This window comes from Orbicella franksi, chromosome 7, assembly GCF_964199315.1.
Source record: "Orbicella franksi chromosome 7, jaOrbFran1.1, whole genome shotgun sequence".
NCBI classification, from domain to species: Eukaryota; Metazoa; Cnidaria; class Anthozoa; order Scleractinia; family Merulinidae; genus Orbicella; species Orbicella franksi.
Window position 1 is genome coordinate 23771525 of NC_138151.1, and position 22730 is coordinate 23794254.

A 22730-nucleotide genomic window follows, 5' to 3' on the forward strand; every position below is an offset into this window, starting at 1 on the left:
CAGAGAAAATCATTTGTTGCTGTTTGTCTATGCAAAAACTTAAACTGGAATACTCTGAGCTTTGTTCCTCTTGTACAGAGGAATGGCAGATAGTAAGACTTTTTCCAATTAACGGTCAGATTTCCTACTATGTCTCCTTCAGAAAGCCATTTTACTTGGCTCTGTAATGGTGTAGAGGCTTCATCTTGTGCATGGCATCTTTAAGATTCTTTGTTAATATTTGAGTGTGACAGAAGGTTCGCGGTGTCATTTGTAGATGGGTTATCTAAGGCAGGTGAGCATACTTTCTTGAATTGCTTTAAGGCAACTTTTACTTTAAAATACTCAAGATAGTTGGATTTAATATTATACTTAGCGACAAACGCATTATAGCTTAAGAAGGTCTGATCTTGATTAGGTACATCTCTAACCTCAGTTACGCCTGCCTTAAGCCAAGATGTATAGAAGAAAGGTCAGTTGTCTAAGATATTCTAATCAGTGAGTTGTGCCATATACCCATGGAGTTAAAATCAAGGCTTTTCTCTCTGTAGTACTACAAACTAGTCCAGTGTTCTATTATTTCTGTCAAGAAAGGATCTCTTAGATTAAGTTGAGGAACATCCTGCAGTTTAAGGTTACTTAAAAACACTACTTTTCCTCCATACCTCTGGAGGTGGAAGTGTATGAAAGCTTCCATTTAGCATGATTGTCATCATCTAAGTAACCTTGTACCCACTTCGTTTTCAGAGATTTCATAAAACTTTGGATATCTATCAGATAAAGTCCTTATTTATCATAATCATTGATCGTTTCTGTTCTTTTGATTTTGCCCCTTTACTATTCCAGAGAAAATCATACAACAGGGTATTAATTTCTTTAAGTGCACCCTGATGCATCGAAAGAGAGGATACAACATGCACAATTTGAGATACTGCTGCAAATTTATAGCTTTGATGATTTTCGAAGAAAAACGCTGGTTTCCCAACAGGCTTTTCGAATAGGGAGAAGGAGGACCTACGAATAAAAAGGGGCCATGGTGGCAAAAGTGGAGGCGCGGTGGCCTCATGGTTAGTGCGCTCGTCCCTGGATCGAGCAGTCCAGTCTCAAGCCCTGGCTGGGGACACTGTGTTGTGTTCTTGGGCAAGACACTTAACTCTCACAGTGTCTCTCACTACCCAGGAGTATAATTGGGTACTGGCAAATTGTTGGGGAAACCTAACAAATTGTGGGGGAGTGACCTGCAATGGACTAGCATCCCGTCCAAAGGGAGACAAAATACTCCTAGCCGCTCCATGCTACAGAAAGCAGGATAAGCTCCGGCAGCTATGAGCCAGTTGGCTCCAAGGCTTCACACTTTATGGAGGCAAAAGGGCTGGAAAGGAAGGTAACCCACAGTATGGCTGTAGGTTAGTAGTTTGTAATGCATGTCTATCTGACTGCATTCCCAAAAACATGTCTGCAAAGAACTCAAGGTCCGAAAGGCTCCAAGTGCCATACCACCCCCTTGGCTGGGAGATTGACCTGTCATGAATCCATGCAACATGTACCTCTCTTACTCTAATAAGGTAGCCCCCCAACACAGAGCCCTCAACAGTGTTCAACAACTGAGCAAAGAGCCTGGCAACACAGTCAAAAACTAAGTTATGTAGCAATGAAAACTGAAGTCTTCCTAGCTAAGTGAAGGAGCCACAAAACGACACTCCCTTAGACACCAGCAAACCCCCGGCAAAAAAGCCACTCCTGAAAAGCTATGTGTCATAAAACATACAGGATAGAGAGAAGCTACAGCTGCACAGTATAATACACTCAGGCACATTTTAAAGCCACTTGAGAAATGTACTAGAAAAAAAATTAGCTCCAGCTCACTGTACAGTGAATGAATGGGTTTCAAAGCCACATCAGCATGACAGCAAAAAGAAATTGAGAAATTGCTGATGCAGAGTGGTGGCAAGTTTAAGTATTGTGCCTGGTATTCATAAAATGCCATTCTCAACCCCTTTCCCCTTTCATCCAAAGAATTTACCATTCAATATCTAACATTAAAGAACACTTTATATTCTTGACTCACAAGGAGAGCTAATACTTAATGTACTTACATGTAACATTCACTTTAAAACCTTGGCTAACATTTTCATATTCATTCTGAGCTGTACAACGGTATGTTCCAGAAGCAGTTCGGTTGATGTCTGAAAAATTCCAAGTGGGCCCCTGAAGCAGTACTTTGCCATCACTGCCATCTTCCAGAACTCTGGTCAAGGTGATGTTTGGTGTTGGTTTACCAGTTGCTTCACAAAACAATGTTGTGTTTGATCCTTCAAGTACCGTCTGGTTGCTTACATTAGTTAGCTTGACTGGAACTAACAATAGTAATACAATATAACAATCAGTCAATACATCTCCATCACTCTTTTTGGTGTTGGTTTGGTAGTACTTTGGTTATATACATGTACATGTAGGTACATGTAGTACTTTGGTATACTACCATATATCATCTGAACCAACACTCTGGCCCAGGTGATGCTGACTCGGTCTGCATCAGTTAGCTTGCAATCAGCTGGAGAAACTGCATGTGTTAAAAATATACAGCAGCACATTTTTTTTTATTATTTGCAATAACAGAAGGGAAAACAATGCTTACTTACCACACTAGCTCTATTTACATTATACTGCTCTAATTATTTACACTGTTTAAATTACAATATCTAAACAACTTACACTGCTAACAAATACAGTTACATGACTTACACTAGTAACAAATACAGTGATGACAAGGGGCAAAGATAAAAAGAAGAAAAATAGATAGTTATCATTACAGCTTGAGGTTGTACTATAGAAACATAAAAAACAGACCAAAGGCATGTGGTACATTAAAGGTAAAATGAGTTATGCATCTGACAGGAGATTAGAAATAAACTAATGGGTAGGAGATAGATACCGATAGGTATAGAAAATATAATCCAAAATATTAATTAAATCCTCATATATCCTGTAAGAGGTTTCCATTTCTTTGTGTCTCCACTTTTTGTTTCCATTGAATCATATTGTGATTTTAGTGTGCATATGAAATGCATAAGATTTGGATGATTATCTTTTGTTTTAGCAGCACAATTTACGTGTAGTACTACATAAATGTACTGGAACAGATGCGCCAAGTAATTAAAATTAATACATGTAGAGCTGAACCGCCACTCCCATTAACCTGCAGAGCCACACTGGCATGCTAAGAAATTATGTAAAACACAATGGTAAAATAATTCATAAGGAGACACTGTAGAAAACATTCACTGACACTGACACTGTAGAAAACATTCATGAAGTCATCCTTGGCATGTCTGAAACCAGCTACCACAAGGCAAACACATTTCTTGTTGGATCACCAAGCAAATCTATGTCAGGCTGGGATTTCTGTAAAAGCCGGGCACTGGGCAAATTGAATTGACCGACTGTGAGGATGATTTTGTTTGCCTGGTTTAACCACCCAGAGAAAAGTTTTTCTTACAAAGAAGTTCAGTTAAAAGAGTTTTTTGCCAGCCAGTTAAAGCATTTGCCATCCTGCTGAAAGCATTAATGAAAACCCGTGTCAGGAGAGATAAATAATGTCTCTGTATTGTGTGTGTTTCCCTTTCTTTTCTTTTTTAATATTGTTTTTCTTTTCTATGCCAATATTATGGGTTGTGCTTACAGTCAACTCCCAATAACTTCAAGGGAAATTGAAAAAAGGTTCAAGTTATCAGGAGTTCAAGTTATCGGGAGTTGATAACAAATGACCAGAAATAAGGAAAAAATGGTGTTTAATGTTTTTCTATTCATGCAGTGTACAGTTTAATCAAATTTAATTACAGAATAGAGGAGTCGAGTCAAAATAAAACAATACATCTCTAAATTACTATTAAATCAGAACATAATGTAATGTGAAAAATATAACAAAGGAAAGCAGCAGCAGGGAGAAGTACAGGAACTGTGAACTGTACAGGTTTTTTAAAGAGAACAATGTCAGGCTACTGGTACAAAGCTCATGCAATTTACTTTGTCAAAGTTCATGCGATTTCCTTTCTTTTGAAAAAGGAGTTAAGAAGCAACGCTTCGTGAAAACCAGCGGAACCTGAACTGAACTGACACCTTTTTTGCAATGTTAAAGAAAGGATAAAGTTCACACCGCTGTTTCAAAATAAATTTTAATGTTTTGAACTACAGTACAGTGTTTGTTTTGACTTGTCAAGTGTTGACATACATGGTTTGAGTTATCAAGGGTAAAACTGTATGGAAAATGACCTGAAGGGAAACAAACATTGCTTCGAGTTAGCGAGAAGTTTGAGTTATCAAGGGTTCGAGTTACCAAGGGTAAAATTACAGTAAATGTATGATGGAAACCCAGGGGAAATCGATTTTGGTTTGAGTTAGTGCGAGGTTCAAGTTAGCGAGGGTTCAAACTATTGGGGGTCGACTGTAATTATGGGCCAGAATGGAAATAACTATAGACTCTCCTTCAGGCATTCTCCCCCTCCCCTTCTGATTGCGCTTTAAGCGCCTCATTTTCTCTCTTCCTCCCCACTGAATGCTTCCTATGCCAGCATGCATTTCCCAAGACTTCCATGCTGACGATACACCAAGGCTTATTAAATTCCATCCCACACACCTGGCAAGCGGCCAAACACCCATGCAGAAGAATGCTGTTTTAAAAATGCCAACCCAACACAAGAGAGTGGTGGAAGCAGGGGGGCGGGGGCGGGGGGAGGGAGGGGGGAAGGTCAAGATCATGTTTCACGGAAAATAAATTGGTCCTTTCACAACTGACGGAAAATAAAATATGCATTTCGCGTTCCACAAAAAAAGGGCATTTTTCGGACAAAAACTTACATAACTTAATTATGATGTCAAAGTCATGCTCAAAGCACAGCCTTGTTAGATGTTTCTATTATCTGTCTGCTTCTTCTTCTGGAAGCAGCAAAAAGAAAACCGAGCAAGAAAACAAAGAGGGATGATTGTCCTGTCATGGTCACACAATATTGTTAATTACTGTTGAAAATATTAGAAGACTGGGTCAACCAGAATCATGGTTCACGACGAATTAAATACTTCTTTCTCATTTCAAAAAATTAGGCCATTCAAGAATCATGAAAATACCTTTTACCAAACTCATGCAAGTGGGAAAATTGGCTCAAATGACTTGTGTAAGATCCCCATTATCAGCCACGATATGGGGGATAAAGAGAAGTTAGGAAGCTATAGTTATCACACCAATCTGCCTTGTGTAGTTTAGTATTTCGCGTTTAGCATTTATATGTCAGCACCAGCAAACATAATTAAATGAGCAGGCCACTATATGCCAACATGAGAAGCTTTAACCTCAAAAAAATTCTGTCTAGGAGGTCTTTTAATCTTGTACACCGATTGCCAGGAAATGTAACATGAAACATGTGAAACATGTTTCGAAATATTTTTTCTCCGAGGGCAATATTTGTATGATCACTTCACATTTTTTAAATCCTATTTCGAAAATGTTCTGTAACTTTTCACTGCAATTGAATATGGCAAAATACAGACACGCTTTTTTACCACTTTTTGTCCTGAAACCAAGGAAAAAAAATAAATTGGCAAAAAAGAAAATTTGCTTTGACTTGTAGCTTCCAAAAGGTGATTAGGATGCTCGCATTTAGTGGCGGTGAAAACATTGGCAGTTCATTTTATTTCAAAGTTTTCGGTATGGTTTGATAGCCAGCTCTATAAGCTTTAATTTGATATAGGGGTTTAGGTATCTACAGCTTAAACTGGACGCGCTTCATCGCTTGGACGCGAGACACCTCTGAAAGTATACGGTAACCTTAAAAGAGTACAAAGCAACTATTAATCTACAGTCAAAAAACAGAGACAAAATTCACACAAGGCAGGTCAAATTGGGCTGAAACCATAAGAATTCATAACACAGAGGACGTCGATTGTCAAAAATAATCTCCAAGCAAAAGCAATCACTCTACCATTTACAGACCTTCTATAGTGTAAATACATGTATGTTCTCTGACGTCCTAATTGAAGGGGTGAGTGCAAAACCATGCTAAGTGACGATTTGGGTGAAAAAAAAAATTTCGCGAAAGGGTGGTGTGCATGTGGTCTTCAATGTAATAGAAAAACATGGTCCTGTATTTTTGTCGCTGGTTTTTGCTTCATTTATAAAGACGCTGCTAGGAAAACTGATTGGTTTTTCTGCATATGCAATATCTCGAAAACGAAGCAAAGCTTAGCGGAAAAACTACAGGACATTGTTAAACATACCTACAGTGCAGCTCAGATATATCCAAACCAAAATATACGCGTAATGCGCGTCAGCCCAATACGCGTATACGCGTATGCATATACGCACATACGCGTATGCATATGCGCACATAGGCGTATACAGCATATACGCGTATGCCTGATTAGTATGTATGAGCTAACCTATTGTTTCTTCTTTTCTTATCAGGTCATTGTTGTTTTCAATGGCTTGACAGCTTGCCACAGAGCGAGAAAGAGTTTTCTTTATTTTGAATACGCGTATACAGTTTACGCGCGTATGCCTACAGACTAAGCAAAATGTTAGCTGAAACTAACATTTTGCAATTGGGCACTTGACTGAAAATTAACTCACTGAATATTGATTAAAAGAGAGAGTATTTTGTCGTTAAATCAAAAATTTACTATTTTTTTTTTTTTTTTTTAATCAAATAGAACCGGGGATACACGCTTCAACAATCCCATCTTCATGGAGCAAACATCACAACCGAAAGATAACATCTTCTCGAAACAAAGTCTGAACACGGTCCAAGCAAGCGACTTGGAAACGTGTGCCGAAACACACAACTTTTCCTCGAAGAAAATTAAAAATAACATGTGAGCGGCGCACCATAGAATCTTCGATAAACAATTCTTTTGTCAGGAAAAGAGTAATTTACTATTTGAATGAACGGTTTGTGTCAGATACCGGAGATATCCCTTTCTCGACAAGGTCGGAACGCTTCAAACAATAAACATCTCGCAAGCGACTTGCCGACGCATGCCGAAACACAGAACTGTTACTGGAGGAAGAAATAACTAAACGTGAGCAGCGCGCCATAGAAACTTTGATAAACATTTCTTTGGCTAAAGAAAGAGCATTTTACCGTTTGAATGAACGATTTGTGTCAAATAGAACCGGAGATATCATTTTTTCGACAAGGTCTTCGGAACGCTTCAGACAATGAACATCTCGCAATCGACTTGCCGACGAATGCCGAAACACAGAACTTTTCCTTGAAGAAAAAATAACTAAACATGAGCAGCGCGTCATAGAAACTTTGATAAACAATTATTTGGACTAAAGAAAGAGCATTTTACTGTTTGAATGAACGATTTGTGTCAAATATAACCGGAGATATCATTTTTTCGACAATGTCTTCGGAACGCTTCAGACAAAAAACATCTCGGAAACGACCTGACGACGCCTGCCGGAAACACAGAACCTTTTCCCGACGTAAAAATAACTAAACTTGAGTAGCGTGCCATAGAAACTTTGATAAACAATTCTTTGGTAAAAGGAAGAGCATTTTACCGTTTGAATGAACGATTTGTGTCAAATAAAACCGGAGATATCATTTTTTCAACGAGGATCTGCAGACAATAAACGCTTCGCAAACAACTTGCCGACGCGTGCTGAAACACAACTTTTCCTTGGAGAAAAAATAACTAAACGTGAGCGGCGCACCATAGAAACTTTGATAAACAATTTTTTCGTCAAGGAAAGAGTATTTTACCATTTGAATACATGATCTGTATCAAATATAACCGGAGATATAATTTTTTCGACTAGGATCTTCAGAACGCTAATTCAGACAATAAACATTTCGCAAACGACTTGCCGACACGTGCCGAAACACAGATCTTTACTTGTAAGAACATAAAGTTCACGTGTTAAAATAGGGAGTTCAAGCGACTGTATCAATTTTCTTCCCATTTTCAGTAGCTTAAGATCAAGTGTTGATAAACGGTAGTTTGTCGGTGAATTTGCGAAGTGATCGAAATATGATAGCTTTTATTGATCGGCATGACGTTTTAACAATATGCAAATTTCGCTTTGAAGCCATTTTCATTCTCAAGAAACATAATGTCCTTTGTTTGACTAACAATGCTTCACATAAAGAAACTTGTGGGAATGCATAACAAAGAGACATATACGCGCGTATATACGCATATATATACGCGTATATACGCGTATATGTGCGCGTATTGACATACGCGTATACGCAAAATACGCTCGTATGATACGCGTATGCGTAGTTCGCTTATATCTGAGCTGCACTGTAAACAAAACTGCATGCGAAATTTGGAGCGTTTTCGACAAAGTTCACTTTTGATTAAAATACCTAGCACCCTTTTCCCGACGAAGTCTTCAAATAAACGAAGCCAGGCCTTTGTTATAATAGCCAAGCCAAGCCTTTGTTATAAGTTGAAGTCTCGCCTCGGTTTATCATAACAAAGGATTGGCCCGCCGCATCCGCAAGGACTTTGATTTCACTTAGAAAGCGGCAAAATGTCAATTTCACGCAACGTATAAGCTCAAAAATGTTGATTTTAGGTCAAAAAAGGTTTAAATGTTGATTTCACGTTAATGTGTGACAGCAAGGAGGTTGATTTCTCTTAGAAACGAGCAAAATGTCAATTTCACGCAACGCATAAGCTCAATGATGTTGATTTCAGGTCTAAATAGGTTAAAATGTTGATTTCACGTTAACGCGTGACGGCAAGGAGGTTGATTTCACTTAGAAACCAACAAAATGTCAATTTCACGCAGCGCATAAGCTCAATGATGTTGATTTCAGGTCTAAATAGGTTAAAATGTTGATTTCATGTTAACACGTGATGGCAAAGATGTTGGTTTCACTTAGAAACCAGCAAAATGTCAATGTCACGCAGCGCATACGCTCAATGATGTTGATTTTAGGTCTAAATAGGTTAAAATGTTGATTTCACGTTAACGCGTGATGGCAAGGATCTTGGTTTCACTTAGAAACCAGCAAAATGTCAATTTCACGCAGCGCATAAGCTCAATGATGTTCATTTCAGGTCTAAATAGGTTAAAATGTTGATTTCACGTTAACGCTTGACGACAAGGATGCTAGTTTCACTTAGAAAACAGGGAAATGGTAATTTCACGCAACTTATACGCTCAATGATGTTGATTTCATGTGAAAACGTGCTATAAGTAGGGCTGACAGATTAACAGATTAACCCTTCTCCGCAACGTATGGGTCTCCATACATCTGCATGTCCGCTGATCCCAGAAGTTCAAAACACTACAAATCATGCCGATTTGAAATAAAATCAACGCAACCTGGATCACAGATCTATGTTAGCTACGATCTAGTTACCAGTTCGAGAAACGTCCACAGAACCTGATCGCAACGCATGCCGGGAAGGGTCTTTACACCTCGTGCGCGGGAAAACATGGCGGTCGATACAAGACAAATTTTATAAGTCTAAAACCAGTTCTCGCTTTCCAAACTTTGACGCTAGCAATGCTTGGCAAATGGGCCACGACCCACCAGAGGGTATTTTTCTTGGGCAAGAACTGCTCTTGGACTTTGTTGCCTGGCTCGATCTGAAATCGAACGCCGATAACATGATTACGGTATATCAGCTGCCTTTGAAGTTTCAGAACACATTTTGATTCTTTAAAACGTGCTGATGACTTACGGGTTTATCGAGACTTTATGATGCCTCTCAACCACCAGGCAGGCATACAAGGTACTTTAAAACAATGCTTAAGATATTAGTTGACAGAGCTCTAATGCAGCACATCTCTTTTTTGTTTGATGAATTTCGTTTGATGCTCGATCGATTCACGTGTTGTGCTCACGTCACAATAACCGAGGTAAACAATCTGTTCCCAGATTTCCGCTCTATATATGCTGTGAGATTTGATTTTGCCTTCATACACTATAAACAGTCTGCCTGTTTGCTGTTCAACAAATAAACTCCTAAAGACATGGCTAGGAAAAGTCAAGTATTTTTGCATAAGTTATAACTCGAAAACGAAGCAAAAACCAGCGACAAAAATACAGGGCCGCGTTTTTCTATTACATTGAAGATCACATGCAAAAATTCAACCCCTTTCGTGAATTTTTTTTTTTTTTTCACCCCAATCATCACTCAGCATGATTTTGCACTCACCCCTTCAATTGTAATGATTAAAGAGAGATTGGATGCAAGGGGTGGCAGTGGCGAACAGAAAACAGATGGTCTGCAGACTTCTGGTGGCTTGAGTAAGAGGGTTCTCCATAAATTTTCTTTACAAAAGGAAATCCCCATTGACTTAAGGTGATTCCTCACATTTGCATTACGGATTCTCATTGTGCATAATTCATGGCGTCACTAGTGCATGCTCATGCATGCGCACATATTGAAAACATGGCGGATTTGCCTTGATATCGAGTTCTTTCAGTTGAAAAATGGCTATGGCTCACTAACAAGCTCAGGCACCCCAATTTTTTTTCCAGCCGTTTTAATCAACTAATCATTAGCTTTGCGTGAGAAAAGACTGATCTGATTTCTATTGCTGAAAATTGAAGAAATAAGGAACATAGCAGTTGCACTGTAGTCTTTTCTATTTGCAGTTTGATAGCTGTGGCAAGCAATTAAATTTGGTTCCAATATTTTAACAAGGATTCAGCTGTCTGTCAAAATCAAACTTAAAAAGTTTACTTGTGTTTGACACAAGTATTGACTACAGTTTGAGGCGTGTTTTCATGAGTCTGGGCTCACAAAGATTTTACAATAATTTGGAATGCGTTCTTGTAATAAGCATTAAATAATGCTAAAATGGGACACATTCAATGCGTCACTGCTCCTTAACAAGCATGAGCACCCCCATTTTTTATTATATAATTTAAGTTCTCATATGATAAATATTCAGTGGACAAAGTTTGAGCAAAAAAATCGATTGATAGTTTTATTTCAGTGGAATTACCTTAAGGGGGATTATATATGTATTACATGTATCCTGTCATTGTTGACACCATTTCATGGCCATGGCCATAATGGTTTTACTCGCTGTCAATCTTCAAATGAAATCTACAGTCATGCAGTGTTCCTTACCAAGCTGCCGCCTTGTGGTATTCCCACAAAGAAAATTGAAATGACACATCAAAAGCTCAGTAAATAGCAGGCAAGTTCAGTTCAGATGCTACGCACAAAAATGGACTTACAGAAGACCATACAAGCAGGCCTTCTGATAGGGTGCGATAAGTAAAAAAAAAACTTACGTGACAATTTTGGGGCAGATTATGCGATAAGAATGGGCTACTACGCGATAAATTAGGCAAATTATGCATTTTTTTTTTCTGAGCTACTGTAAGCTTGTTTTTTTTAGGTTACTGAAGAAGAAAACCACTTTTGGGTTGCTTCAAAGACAATTTGAACTCAAAGGAACAACAATTTAGCATCTAGGTGCATCAACTGAGTTAAGAAAGACTCAAGGTTCTTGTCCACCATGGACTTGCAAATATGATCAATCACAATGCTGCGTGATGAACAAAACATCAGCGTATTTTCTTGGTCTGTCTTTCGCAGTTAAATGGACATTTATTTTGTATTCCACAAAAGAAGCAGCTATAGTTTGCAGTCAAAATAAACAACACTTGGATCATATGTTGTTGAAATATACGGGCAATTCTGATTGGTCAAAGCAAAGGACTTAGGAATTGTTTGCCTTGCACCAACAGATAATTCTTTGAGAATGAAAACTAGTATCAGTCCCCAGACGACCAAAAGACGCCTTGAACTTTGGTCAATGGTTGTAGAAGGTTTTTCAGGCTTTTTCAAAGCCAAATCATCTTGAAACACCATGTAGATGCAGGATTTTTCCAGATAGAGTGTTAAAAAACGGTTTATTTTGCTAAAATTGTGCGATTTTTCATGAGTTATGCCATTTTTCATGAATTGTGGGATCGCATGCGATTTAAGGACGATTGTGCGAAATCACACCATCGCATAATATCAGAAGGCCTGTAGAAATTAGTGAGCAAATTTTTGATTGCTAATCAAATACATCTACATGTGCTTAAGGTCTTAGATTATTTCATGCTCACAGGAGGTCTGTTATATCTCTTGACAGGTTCAAAGCTTCTTTCCTTATGTTACTAATTAAAATAACACATTTGTCAATAAAAATGTAATGATGTCCAACCTATGCAAATTTGTCATGCTAACACAAAAATGTTTCTTTTTGGCTTAACTTAACATGTAGGAAGAGAAAAACCAAAACAGCATTGAAACCAAATGAATGCATCATTGGCTGTTAGAAGCAAAAGAGTTTGTGTTTTCTTTCATGTGAAAACCACACTGTAGCCGCCTCATCTGTGTACCAAGCAATAGATGTACATGTCAACAAAGAGTAAAATTGAGCTGAGACAAAGAAAATGGCAGACAAAACTTAGATGAAGATTGAAACTCTTGACATAAATTTTGATACAAAGACTTCATAACTAGGCAAAATGCAAAGCTCAGCAAAAATTACCAATTAACTAGTTATCGCAAAGTATGTAAGATAAGGAATACACACAAAAGCTGTGAGGACAAAAACATAAACTTGAGCTTGACTGAATTGGGATAATTTATACTGGAGCCAAACAAGACGGCAAGACAAAATCCCAGTCGAAAAAGTAAATTGTAAAATTCTGTTAGTACTACAAAGCAAAACACAAAGGACCCAACAAGACATCCTAAGAACCTGCCACATCTTGATTTTGAAGACAAAAGGTGCAAACATTCTACTTTTGCAAAAGACCAAAGCGTAGAGATTAGGTAAGATACTTCACAAAAAATGCAACAAACGTAATTCTAACCTGTACAACATTCAATGAAGAAGCTAATAAGTGTCCTTCAGTGCTAAGAAAATCCATTTCTTGGAAGATTTTAGCTTCGTTTCTCTGCACTTTGGTTAAAGCAACATATGCTGAGTTGAGGAGTTTCTTCTAGCTGAAGATCAGCTTGAATAGGGCACAGAATTTTTTAACCACTCAAAAAACAGTTGTAAAGAAAGCCGTATCAAAACTGAAGGAAGGTTTTCTTTTGCTCTGTGGTAAAGTTATTCAATTCAACTATGAATAAAGGCTTCCTTTCACAGTTGAAAGAAACTGCTCAGTTTTCATACATGGCTTGGAGAGAGTGAATGAATTTTTTTGCCTGAATTAACATGGCAAATTTTTATCCAAAAATGTTGAAGTAGCTAAATGGTTTATTTGTCATGTAAAATACCGATGCATGACAGAAACTGTCACTTGTATAATTATTATTAACAAGTAATCAAATATTTTTTCTTGTGCAATTTCAAGTAAATAAGCACTCGTAACATTTTTTAGAAACTGCAAATTGTACTCACCCTATTGGCTCATGCAATTTTAAGTAGTCTTAAAAAAATTTACTTGTGCTTATTTATTCCAAATTGCACTTGACATCACTCGATTACCTAATTACAAATCAGCATTGGATAATCCCTTTAAGGCCAGTTCAGTCAATGGGCTAATAGGGAGCTTATAATAAGCAAATCATGACGATGACTCCAAGGATGATGCCAAGTAAACAAATGGATCTACATTCTACCTTTGAATTTTGCCATTTTCTAGATCAGTTTCAGATCATCAATTGGTCTAAAACCTTCTCAAACTGTGTATATATTGCCTGTGATCAATTCCAACCAAGAAGTACAAAAAATTAGCCACTGTGGCTCAGTCATTCTCCAAGACACACAGAACTTCATTATCTTCTAACATTGTTTAACAAAGGATGGCTACAAAATGTACAAAGATTTCTAACATGTAGAGCTACTGTGGGGTGTATGGGGTGCCTGCATGTGGTGGTACCTTTGCAGGGGGGCGGTCGCACTCTTCCAAAGGTGACTGAACTGTACTGGTCCACATGCAACACCCAGCTCTGACGTATAGCTCCCAGAAGTTGCAGACAAGGCAATGGCCACACCCCAGGCAATGATGTCGACCCACCAGCTGAACTACGTCACAGTAGCCTCAGCTCAGAAATTGGCTGGTGCTAGGAAAGGGCAGATGGGGCTCACTAGACCTGGGAAGCAGCCCATCTAAGAGATGGAAAACTCCAAGCCAAAACCCAGGGGTACCACCTGTCAGCCTAACAAGGATAACAAGCCTAACGAAGCAACTACTTACATGTAGGGGAAGGAAAATCCCAATAACACACCCATCATCTCCACTGGAGTTGGTCATAGAGCTAATCACCCTACACCATAAAAAAAACCTGATTATGGAAACCAGAGACTATCAGAACAAACTATACTGGATCAACAACGACGACTTGCCAAACTCCAGGTGACAACTTTATCACCTGGGACAATGAACTGTAGAGGGAGAGAGGCAGAAAATGGGTTTTGCCACTTGGAACAAAGCTGCCACCACTTCAAGAGACAGAGCAGATTGGAGGAGGCAAGTCAGTAGCCCCATTCTCCCAGAGAAGAGCAAGGACTATGATGATGATGATGATGTAGAGCCATTGTTCTACCCATTACACCTTTTGTTTAGTGATGTTCTTGTTGCTGTTGCCATAGTAGTTTGCTTAAGCTCACCAACATGACAAATCATCACGCAATCCAAATCACTTTCATGTAAATGTACAGTGCTGGTGCCTTGTTTCCAATAGGGAGCTTAACCAATGACAACAGCAACACCACCAAACGAAAGGTATAATGAGCAGAACAATGGCTGCGCACGTGCATTTGTACTTGTTACATAATTCTTTGTACATTTCATAACCGTTCTCTGCAAAACAACATGTGAATGACTAAGTTTTGTTTATTTTGAAGAACGTGAGGGCCAACAGCTAATTCTCGCAACCTCTCATTACAGAATTGCGCCTATTGAAACACGTTGATTGAACATGTAAATTAGCTTCCAAAAAAGTTAACAGGGCATGTGTAACTAGATGCAGAGATGCTGAGAGATGTCAATCATTAAAACCCTGAGTGTATATCAATGTCAAAACCACTGTTCCTAATATTTGCTTGCAAAACCTTGGTCTATTCATCGTGTAACAATAGACGTGATTAGTAAGGCCATCTTGATTTAATCACTATTGTTGAGAAATAAATTACTTAAATTTAATAAACGCAAGGGTTTTGCGTAAACAAGTCCATAATAATTGTCAATGGGACCAAACGAATAAACTTTTCAATTTGTCTAGATATATTGGCGAACATATCAATCGGTTCAAACACACATATGATATCGCCAAATTAACAAACAACAGAACGTGCAAACAAATGCGGACCTAATTTCTTTCTTCAAAGACAGTCAATACAAAATACAAAAAAAAACTTGCAATTTACTTGTCCTTTTTGCCTTACTCCTTCTGTGAGATCAAGTTATTTACTGAACAGCGTGATAAAAACTGGCAAACGCAGCACTTGAAGCTACTTGACAAAATGGCACCAGCAAACCAAAGTGGTCGCTGTTTTCCTTCTCAGCAGGATTTTCTAAAGTGACGGCCACCACAGAAAATATACATCACTCTTGCTTCACTCTTTATGTGAACATCAAAATAAAAACAGCTTTTTAAACTTCTCTCAGGACCGTGTATATTTCCACACGGCTTGTGTTTATTTCCACGCGGCAGTCGCTTATTGTTCTTTTGTAGTGAAATGTTTTTCACATACTTTTACATAAGTGATCTCTGTTTCCTTCACAGCCAGCATTGATCGAAAATAAGAAAATTTTTACACTTTTTCACAATACTAATTGCTCCTGTTGTCTCGAACAGACTGAGTGGGAGAATTATTTAACTCCCTTTTGGGAGTTCTGGTTTTGAAGTCAAAGGGAACCGAAAACAGCCGCAAAGCTTTCTGGGCGCGCAAAGCATCTTGGGTACCCCACTTTTTTCAGCAGTGTTTCAAAGAGCGTGATTTCGCAATGCTGTGGAATTGATCACTGGCATTACATCTTTAGTTTGAGTGGGGTTTTAGACCACTCAAGGAGTACTGAACAGTTCTAGATAATTGTGAAATCCAAAGGTAGAATATAAATCCATTTTTCTCTGCACGTGCTGCTTGGCATGGCTGTTGTCATTGCTTAAGATCCCTAATAATGCAAGTGGTGAAGAGGTGCTAAGGGAAGCATATGCACCATACCCAGCTTTTGGGGTGCAGCATTACCAAAAAATCTCATGTCATACAGGAAAAAGGTTTGCACCAGTGTTAAGGAGACATTGCCACAACAGCATAAACTTACAGCATAAGCAGCCTTATTATGGCCTAACATAAAAGAAGGCTGCCAATAACAAAAACACAAGGCAGAGACATATATGCATAAACATATACATGAAACAGGATGCCACAGGCACTGCCTGCTGGTATTTAAAATGTAACATCTTTCACTGATTTAATTCCATTGTGGCCTTGAGTACTTTGCTGATGACAAAATGCTGATTTTCTTTGTGGCAAACATAGCATTTTCCTCAAGAAAAGGTAAAACAGCATTTAAACTGATCACCATTTTAAAAAAATTTTCCCTAGATGAAAATTGTTCTGGGCTTCTCATACGACTCCCTGTGGGTGCTGTACTGAGGTAGCCACCTGCTTCAAATCTTATTGAAAGCTGAAAGCACTACTGATGTACCCAGCTCTTCAAATTCAAGGCAAATTGGTCCATAAAAGGATAGCAATGGTGATTCAGAGGCTTTAACAGATGACCTTCAAGACTGACCAATTTGTACATAAAATTACTTGGGTACGTTACATTTATTTGGCTGATTCTCACCAGCAACAATGACCTGTAATCGGTGCCATTATGTGTTTGTCTGGTTTTACAGTTCATAACAGTTCTCACCTGTTACAATGACTCGTATTCTGTAACTCCACGCGTTTGAATCTGTTGTAAGCTTGCATTGGTAAACTGCTTCTTCTCTTTCAGTGACTTTGTTTATTATCAAGGTGGCCTGTTCACTTCCACTGATATTAAAACGTGTTCGGTAATCATTTGTGTTAAATACAAGAGGATTACCACCAGATATCGTTCCAATATCATCGAAGCTGCCATCATTCAATATTATAGTAAATGTGGTTGATACCAGTGAACCAGATAACAGAGTGTAACTCCACCTCAGAGGCACCTGAGTACTTCCATTTAACACTGGCTTATCAACTGTTGTAATGTCATTTTGATCCGTCTGCGTCCACTGAGGAGGAGGGGCTGTCCATGTTACTGAAGTCGCTGAAAACACAATATCCAACATTCAAATTTTTGTGACACAAACTGGAAATAACAATTTCCCTTAATGCCATCTACATATCAAATTGTTACGATTGCCCCATTACAAAACTGGTCAACGAATAATCACCTTTGGAATGCAGTTCTGTACGGAACAACTAAGCTTAAGCTAAATTGCATAAACAACTCACCAACAACCTGGAAATTTGCAACCAGAAGAAGAAATATACCACTACATCCAACAGAGCCAGGTTTTTCAATTTTTCGATTACTTCTCAACTTAGCCATCTCAGTAAGTAAATGTAAACTCAGGCACTTTGTGTTCATTCGCGTTCCATGATATAGCAAACGCGGAAGCTTTTAACTGACAAAATGGCCGTCACCGTTTTTTTGCTTAGCTTCCAGGCCTGTGGAAGTATAGACATTACGTCACCATAGGTCCGCTGTGCGTGCATGATAAGTGAACCCTCAGAACGCAAAGTTGAATGTTGGTGATTGTTAATCATTTTCGTCTCTTTCCTGAAAGCTACGCTAAGACTTCTAAGACTTCTACGCTAAGTCTTCTAAGAGTTCTATCAGTTATCTCCAAGTTCTAGAATATATTGAATATCCCGTAGGTGTTCGAATAAATCTGAGATGACGCAATCAAAACATCCCTTGGGTGAGAAATCCACATCGTAAAAACTCTTTTTCCTTGGCCATCGTAGCTTTAGAAGAAACAAAACACAAACCGCGGTGATAAACATGGAACCAAAACGCATGTTAAACAAAGTTAATTTCCTTGACGTTTCGTATGTACAACATACATCTTCAGAAGTGACCGTTAACTAGATTACAATCGAAATTTAAACGCGAAGAAAGAGAAAAAGACTGGTATCTAATAATATGTAACAAGACTAATAGTTAATAACAAACAGATGAGTCCGCGGGAGAGAAAAGAAAATTACCATAATAATAATAACAATACAAAATGCTAGTAAAGAAAAAGTTTTTCACTACCAACGTTTTCATTCAAGGCTGGCTTTAAATCACGAATTAACAATGTTTCCTTAATTTTACAATGTATATCTGACCTACCAGTTGCTAAGATATCAAAATTGTCCCATTTAATATTATGACCCGTGGAAGTAACGTGATCCGCAATGGCTGAGGTGTGACCGCTTTTAGCAAGGGCCTTAAAATGTTCAGTTTTTCTATCGTGTAGTCGACGCTTTGTTTTTCCTATATAAAAATCATCGCAGTCCCTGCAGCTTGCCTTGTAAACCACCTTAGACGTCTGAGAACGGATGAACCTGTCCTTGTACGGGAAAAAAGATTTAATTCGACGGGTGTTTCGGAAAATTATTTTAACGTCAAAACAACCATAAAACTTATAGATACAAGATTTAAGTTGCTGGGTAATTACTTTACTTTGGAACCCTAAAAATGGTAAAACAATGAAGATTTCTCTCTTGGGAACTGTAGTGATAGGGTCTTTAGGTTTGTTTTGATGTCTATTCACTACATCGTTCATGTTGCACGTGATGATACCACGGGGATAACCATTGCGTGACAATAGCTTCCTGAGATCATCCAAGGCAGACTGTAATGATGAAGACGATGAACAGATGCGAAGACAACGATAAGTGAGGGTGCGGATGAGGTTTATCTTGTACTTGCGAGGTGTGAAGGAGTCCCATTTCGTGTAAAGGCCAGTGAAAGTTTTCTTACGGTAAATGGATGTTGAGAATGAATTGTTATGGCGTTTGACAAGAACATCAAGGAATGGAAGTTCGTGATCCTGTTCAAATTCAATGGTAAATTTGATGTTGACATGTCGGTCGTTGAGATAAGAGAGAAATTTAACAGCAGCGTCCTTATTATCAAATAAGGTGAAGGTGTCGTCAACGTATCTGAACCAAATGGTAGGACGAGCACTGTTATTCATCACCCACTTCTCCTCAAAATGACACATAAGTGGGTGATGAATAACAGTGCTCGTGCTACCATTTGGTTCAGATACGTTGACGACACCTTCACCTTATTTGACAATAAGGACGCTGCTGTTAAATTTCTCTCTTATCTCAACGACTGACATGTCAACATCAAATTCACCATTGAATTTGAACAGGATCACGAACTTCCATTCCTTGATGTTCTTGTCAAACGCCATAACAATTCATTCTCAACATCCATTTACCGTAAGAAAACTTTCACTGGCCTTTACACGGGTAGGTTGGAAAACCAGGAATTCGGAATTCGGAATTCGGAATTTTATTTAAAAAAATAAAAAAATAAATTAAAAAAATAAATTAAAAAAGTAAATAAAAAAAAAAAAAAAAAAAAATAATAATAATAGTAATAATAATAATAATAAATAATAATAATAAATAAATGTAAAGAAAAAATAAATTATTAATTTAAAGTTATAATAAAACCTAGAATCTGAACTCTGGACTCTTGCGGCTTGACAATCAGACGGTTGCAGTTGAGTCACGATATGTGGTCACGCAATACCTTACTTTTAAATTATAAAAAAATATACAGAAAACAAGAAAAAACCTTAACAAGAAACACCCTCACATTCCCTGTACTTTGTTCTTTGTTTCTGAGTAAAAGGTGTGTCACACAAGAGATTTGAAGCTTTGTTAAAGAAGTTATGAATTTGGACGAGAAGGCATAGTGATTGGAATTCGGAACATTGGCTTTTTTTAAAAAAGGTTTAATTGTTCTTTCTTTGCATGATAGTATATTGTACATTGAGTTTTCTTGTTTTCAATTATTCCTAGCGGCCTATATTAGTAACGCAATCCTAAATAGTTAAGCTGGCTGTCACGCTATTGAAATATCGTTTCTCCGAATCTCTCCCATAGCTCTTGTGCCATGGCATTAGAAATAATAAGTCCTCCCTCCATCCTGCTTAACAAAGATGTTAAGTGAGATATTGTGAAGTCGTGGTTACGGTTCTTCAGACAGGGCAAGTTTATGTGGTAGTAGTGGTTTTGAACTCTTGACATTCTCCAGCACTTTGATCCATCTTCATAAACAAATGGATACCAGTCACTCTCTTTCCGCCCAATTACGGCAACAGAGTCGATAGTGTTTTCCGGTAAATCCTTACGAAAGAAACCCTCACACCCTTTACAGCGCGCAATGTTTCCTTTGAGTTTTGTTAAAAGGTATGGGTTGTGACAGGGTGGAATGGGAGGTTTTGGTGGTAGTGGAAAACCTGGAGGTACAGCGACATGTGGATTAACGGATGCGGTTTGAATAGGTAGTGAATTTAAATATGGATAAGTGGGTGGCGGATATCTGCAAGATTGAGTAAGCCCAGAATGTTGTACGGGGGGAGCTGTAGGAACCGATAAAGAGGGTCGTATGGGTGGATGTAACGAGGCCGATGATAACGAGACGCTGCACGATGGTCCTTGGTCGGCTGTGATTTGTATTTGAGGAAGATGAGGTGTGCTTGATACAGACAGGGAACTTGGTGGTAAAGAAGAGCTATATATTTGAACGTCAGTTTTTGCTTGCCTTCGACGTCTTGGGGCGCTCGGTTTCCTTCCGGAAGCTTTTACGTTTACATCTAGCGTGGCAACAGCTGTTAAGTTGTTAGGTATCTTTTGTTTCAGATACCACTTGACAAATTCGTTCAAACTGTTTTGTTTTATTTTTTTTAATTTATTTTTTTATTTTTTTTAATAAAATGCCGAATTCCGAATTCCGGATTCCGAATTCCGAATTCCGAATTCCTGGTTTTCCAACCTACCCTTTACACGAAATGGGACTCCTTCACACCTCGCAAGTACAAGATAAACCTCATCCGCACCCTCACTTATCGTTGTCTTCGCATCTGTTCATCGTCTTCATCATTACAGTCTGCCTTGGATGATCTCAGGAAGCTATTGTCACGCAATGGTTATCCCCGTGGTATCATCACGTACAACATGAACGATGTAGTGAATAGACATCAAAACAAACCTAAAGACCCTATCACTACAGTTCCCAAGAGAGAAATCTTCGTTGTTTTACCATTTTTAGGGTTCCAAAGTAAAGTAATTACCCAGCAACTTAAATCTTGTATCTATAAGTTTTATGGTTGTTTTGACGTTAAAATAATTTTCCGAAACACCCGTCGAATTAAATCTTTTTTCCCGTACAAGGACAGGTTCATCCGTTCTCGGATGTCTAAGGTGGTTTACAAGGCAAGCTGCTGGGACTGTGATGATTTTTATATAGGAAAAACAAAGCGTCGACTACACGATAGGAAAACTGAACATTTTAAGGCCCTTGCTAAAAGCGGTCACACCTCAGCCATTGCGGATCACGTTACTTCCACGGGTCATAATATTAAATGGGACAATTTTGATATCTTAGCAACTGGTAGGTCAGATATACATTGTAAAATTAAGGAAACATTGTTAATTCGTGATTTAAAGCCAGCCTTGAATGAAAACGTTGGTAGTGAAAAACTTTTTCTTTACTAGCATTTTGTATTGTTATTATTATTATGGTAATTTTCTTTTCTCTCCCGCGGACTCATCTGTTTGTTATTAACTATTAGTCTTGTTACATATTATTAGATACCAGTCTTTTTCTCTTTCTTCGCGTTTAAATTTCGATTGTAATCTAGTTAACGGTCACTTCTGAAGATGTATGTTGTACATACGAAACGTCAAGGAAATTAACTTTGTTTAACATGCGTTTTGGTTCCATGTTTATCACCGCGGTTTATGTTGAGAAATCCACGTTGGGTGATTTATTTTAAAACGGCATTCCTTGGATTATTAACTTTAACATGTATTCTCTATGACTAAATATTTCTAGAAACGCGATCGCGTATAAAAGCCCTGAAAACTTCAGTTGCATCCGCTGCCAGCCACCCCACCCGAGTTTCTATTTTCTTTAGGCCGGGAATGAGATAATCGATAAAATTCAATATTCATAATGTGAGTTTCTTAAAGGAGAAGGTCACTTCAAAAAACGTCTATGTTTTATCAACGCTAATAAAAACCATGGACTAAGTTTAGCCACTAGCCGCAGTCTCAGCCTCTTAAGTGCAGGTTTTCCTTATGAAATTCGTATCCAAAGAAGCCCAAAATTCGAACATCGTTGCTGCCATTTTGAACAGTACTCAGCAGCTAGGCCGCGTTTTCATGAGTCGTGACGTCATTCCTCCCCAGATAATTTGTCCAAATGGCTTCCGACAAGCCTTTAGACTATCACTCTGGGTTATGGCTGCTCTTGAGCCATATTACTTTGAGTCAAATATGCTCCAAACCCCGAAATGATAGCATTGAAGATAGTGAAGTGGATAATCGCTTGGAAAAAATAGATTTTGCTAACCTTTACCTTTAAAGGATGCCAAGTCAGTCGCAGGTTCTTCTCCAACCTCGTTCCCAGGCTCTCTCTTCTGTGCCTCCCTTGGTCGTTGACAAAGGAGGCAGAGGAGAGAGAGCCTGGGAACGAGGTCGGTTCTTCTCCTTCCAGCCAATTTCGAGTAGGACGGAATGACGTCACATACACACGGCCTGGCTG

At 38.4% G+C, this 22730-nt stretch overlaps 1 protein-coding gene across 1 annotated transcript in view; it reads right to left on the bottom strand.

Annotated features, from left to right (window-relative positions):
- Positions 1-17544, bottom strand: part of LOC145492354 (opioid-binding protein/cell adhesion molecule-like) — a 27859-nt gene extending 10315 nt beyond the window's left edge. Inside the window, exons 1-3 of the mRNA XM_081471794.1 lie at positions 17405-17544; positions 16833-17216; positions 2076-2336 (exon numbers count right to left, since the gene is read on the bottom strand). Coding sequence (XP_081327920.1) covers positions 2076-2336; positions 16833-17216; positions 17405-17540 — 781 coding nt within the window. The 5' untranslated portion in view covers positions 17541-17544. The remainder of the gene's footprint in view (positions 1-2075; positions 2337-16832; positions 17217-17404) is intronic.
- Positions 17545-22730: the final 5186 nt, after the last annotated feature.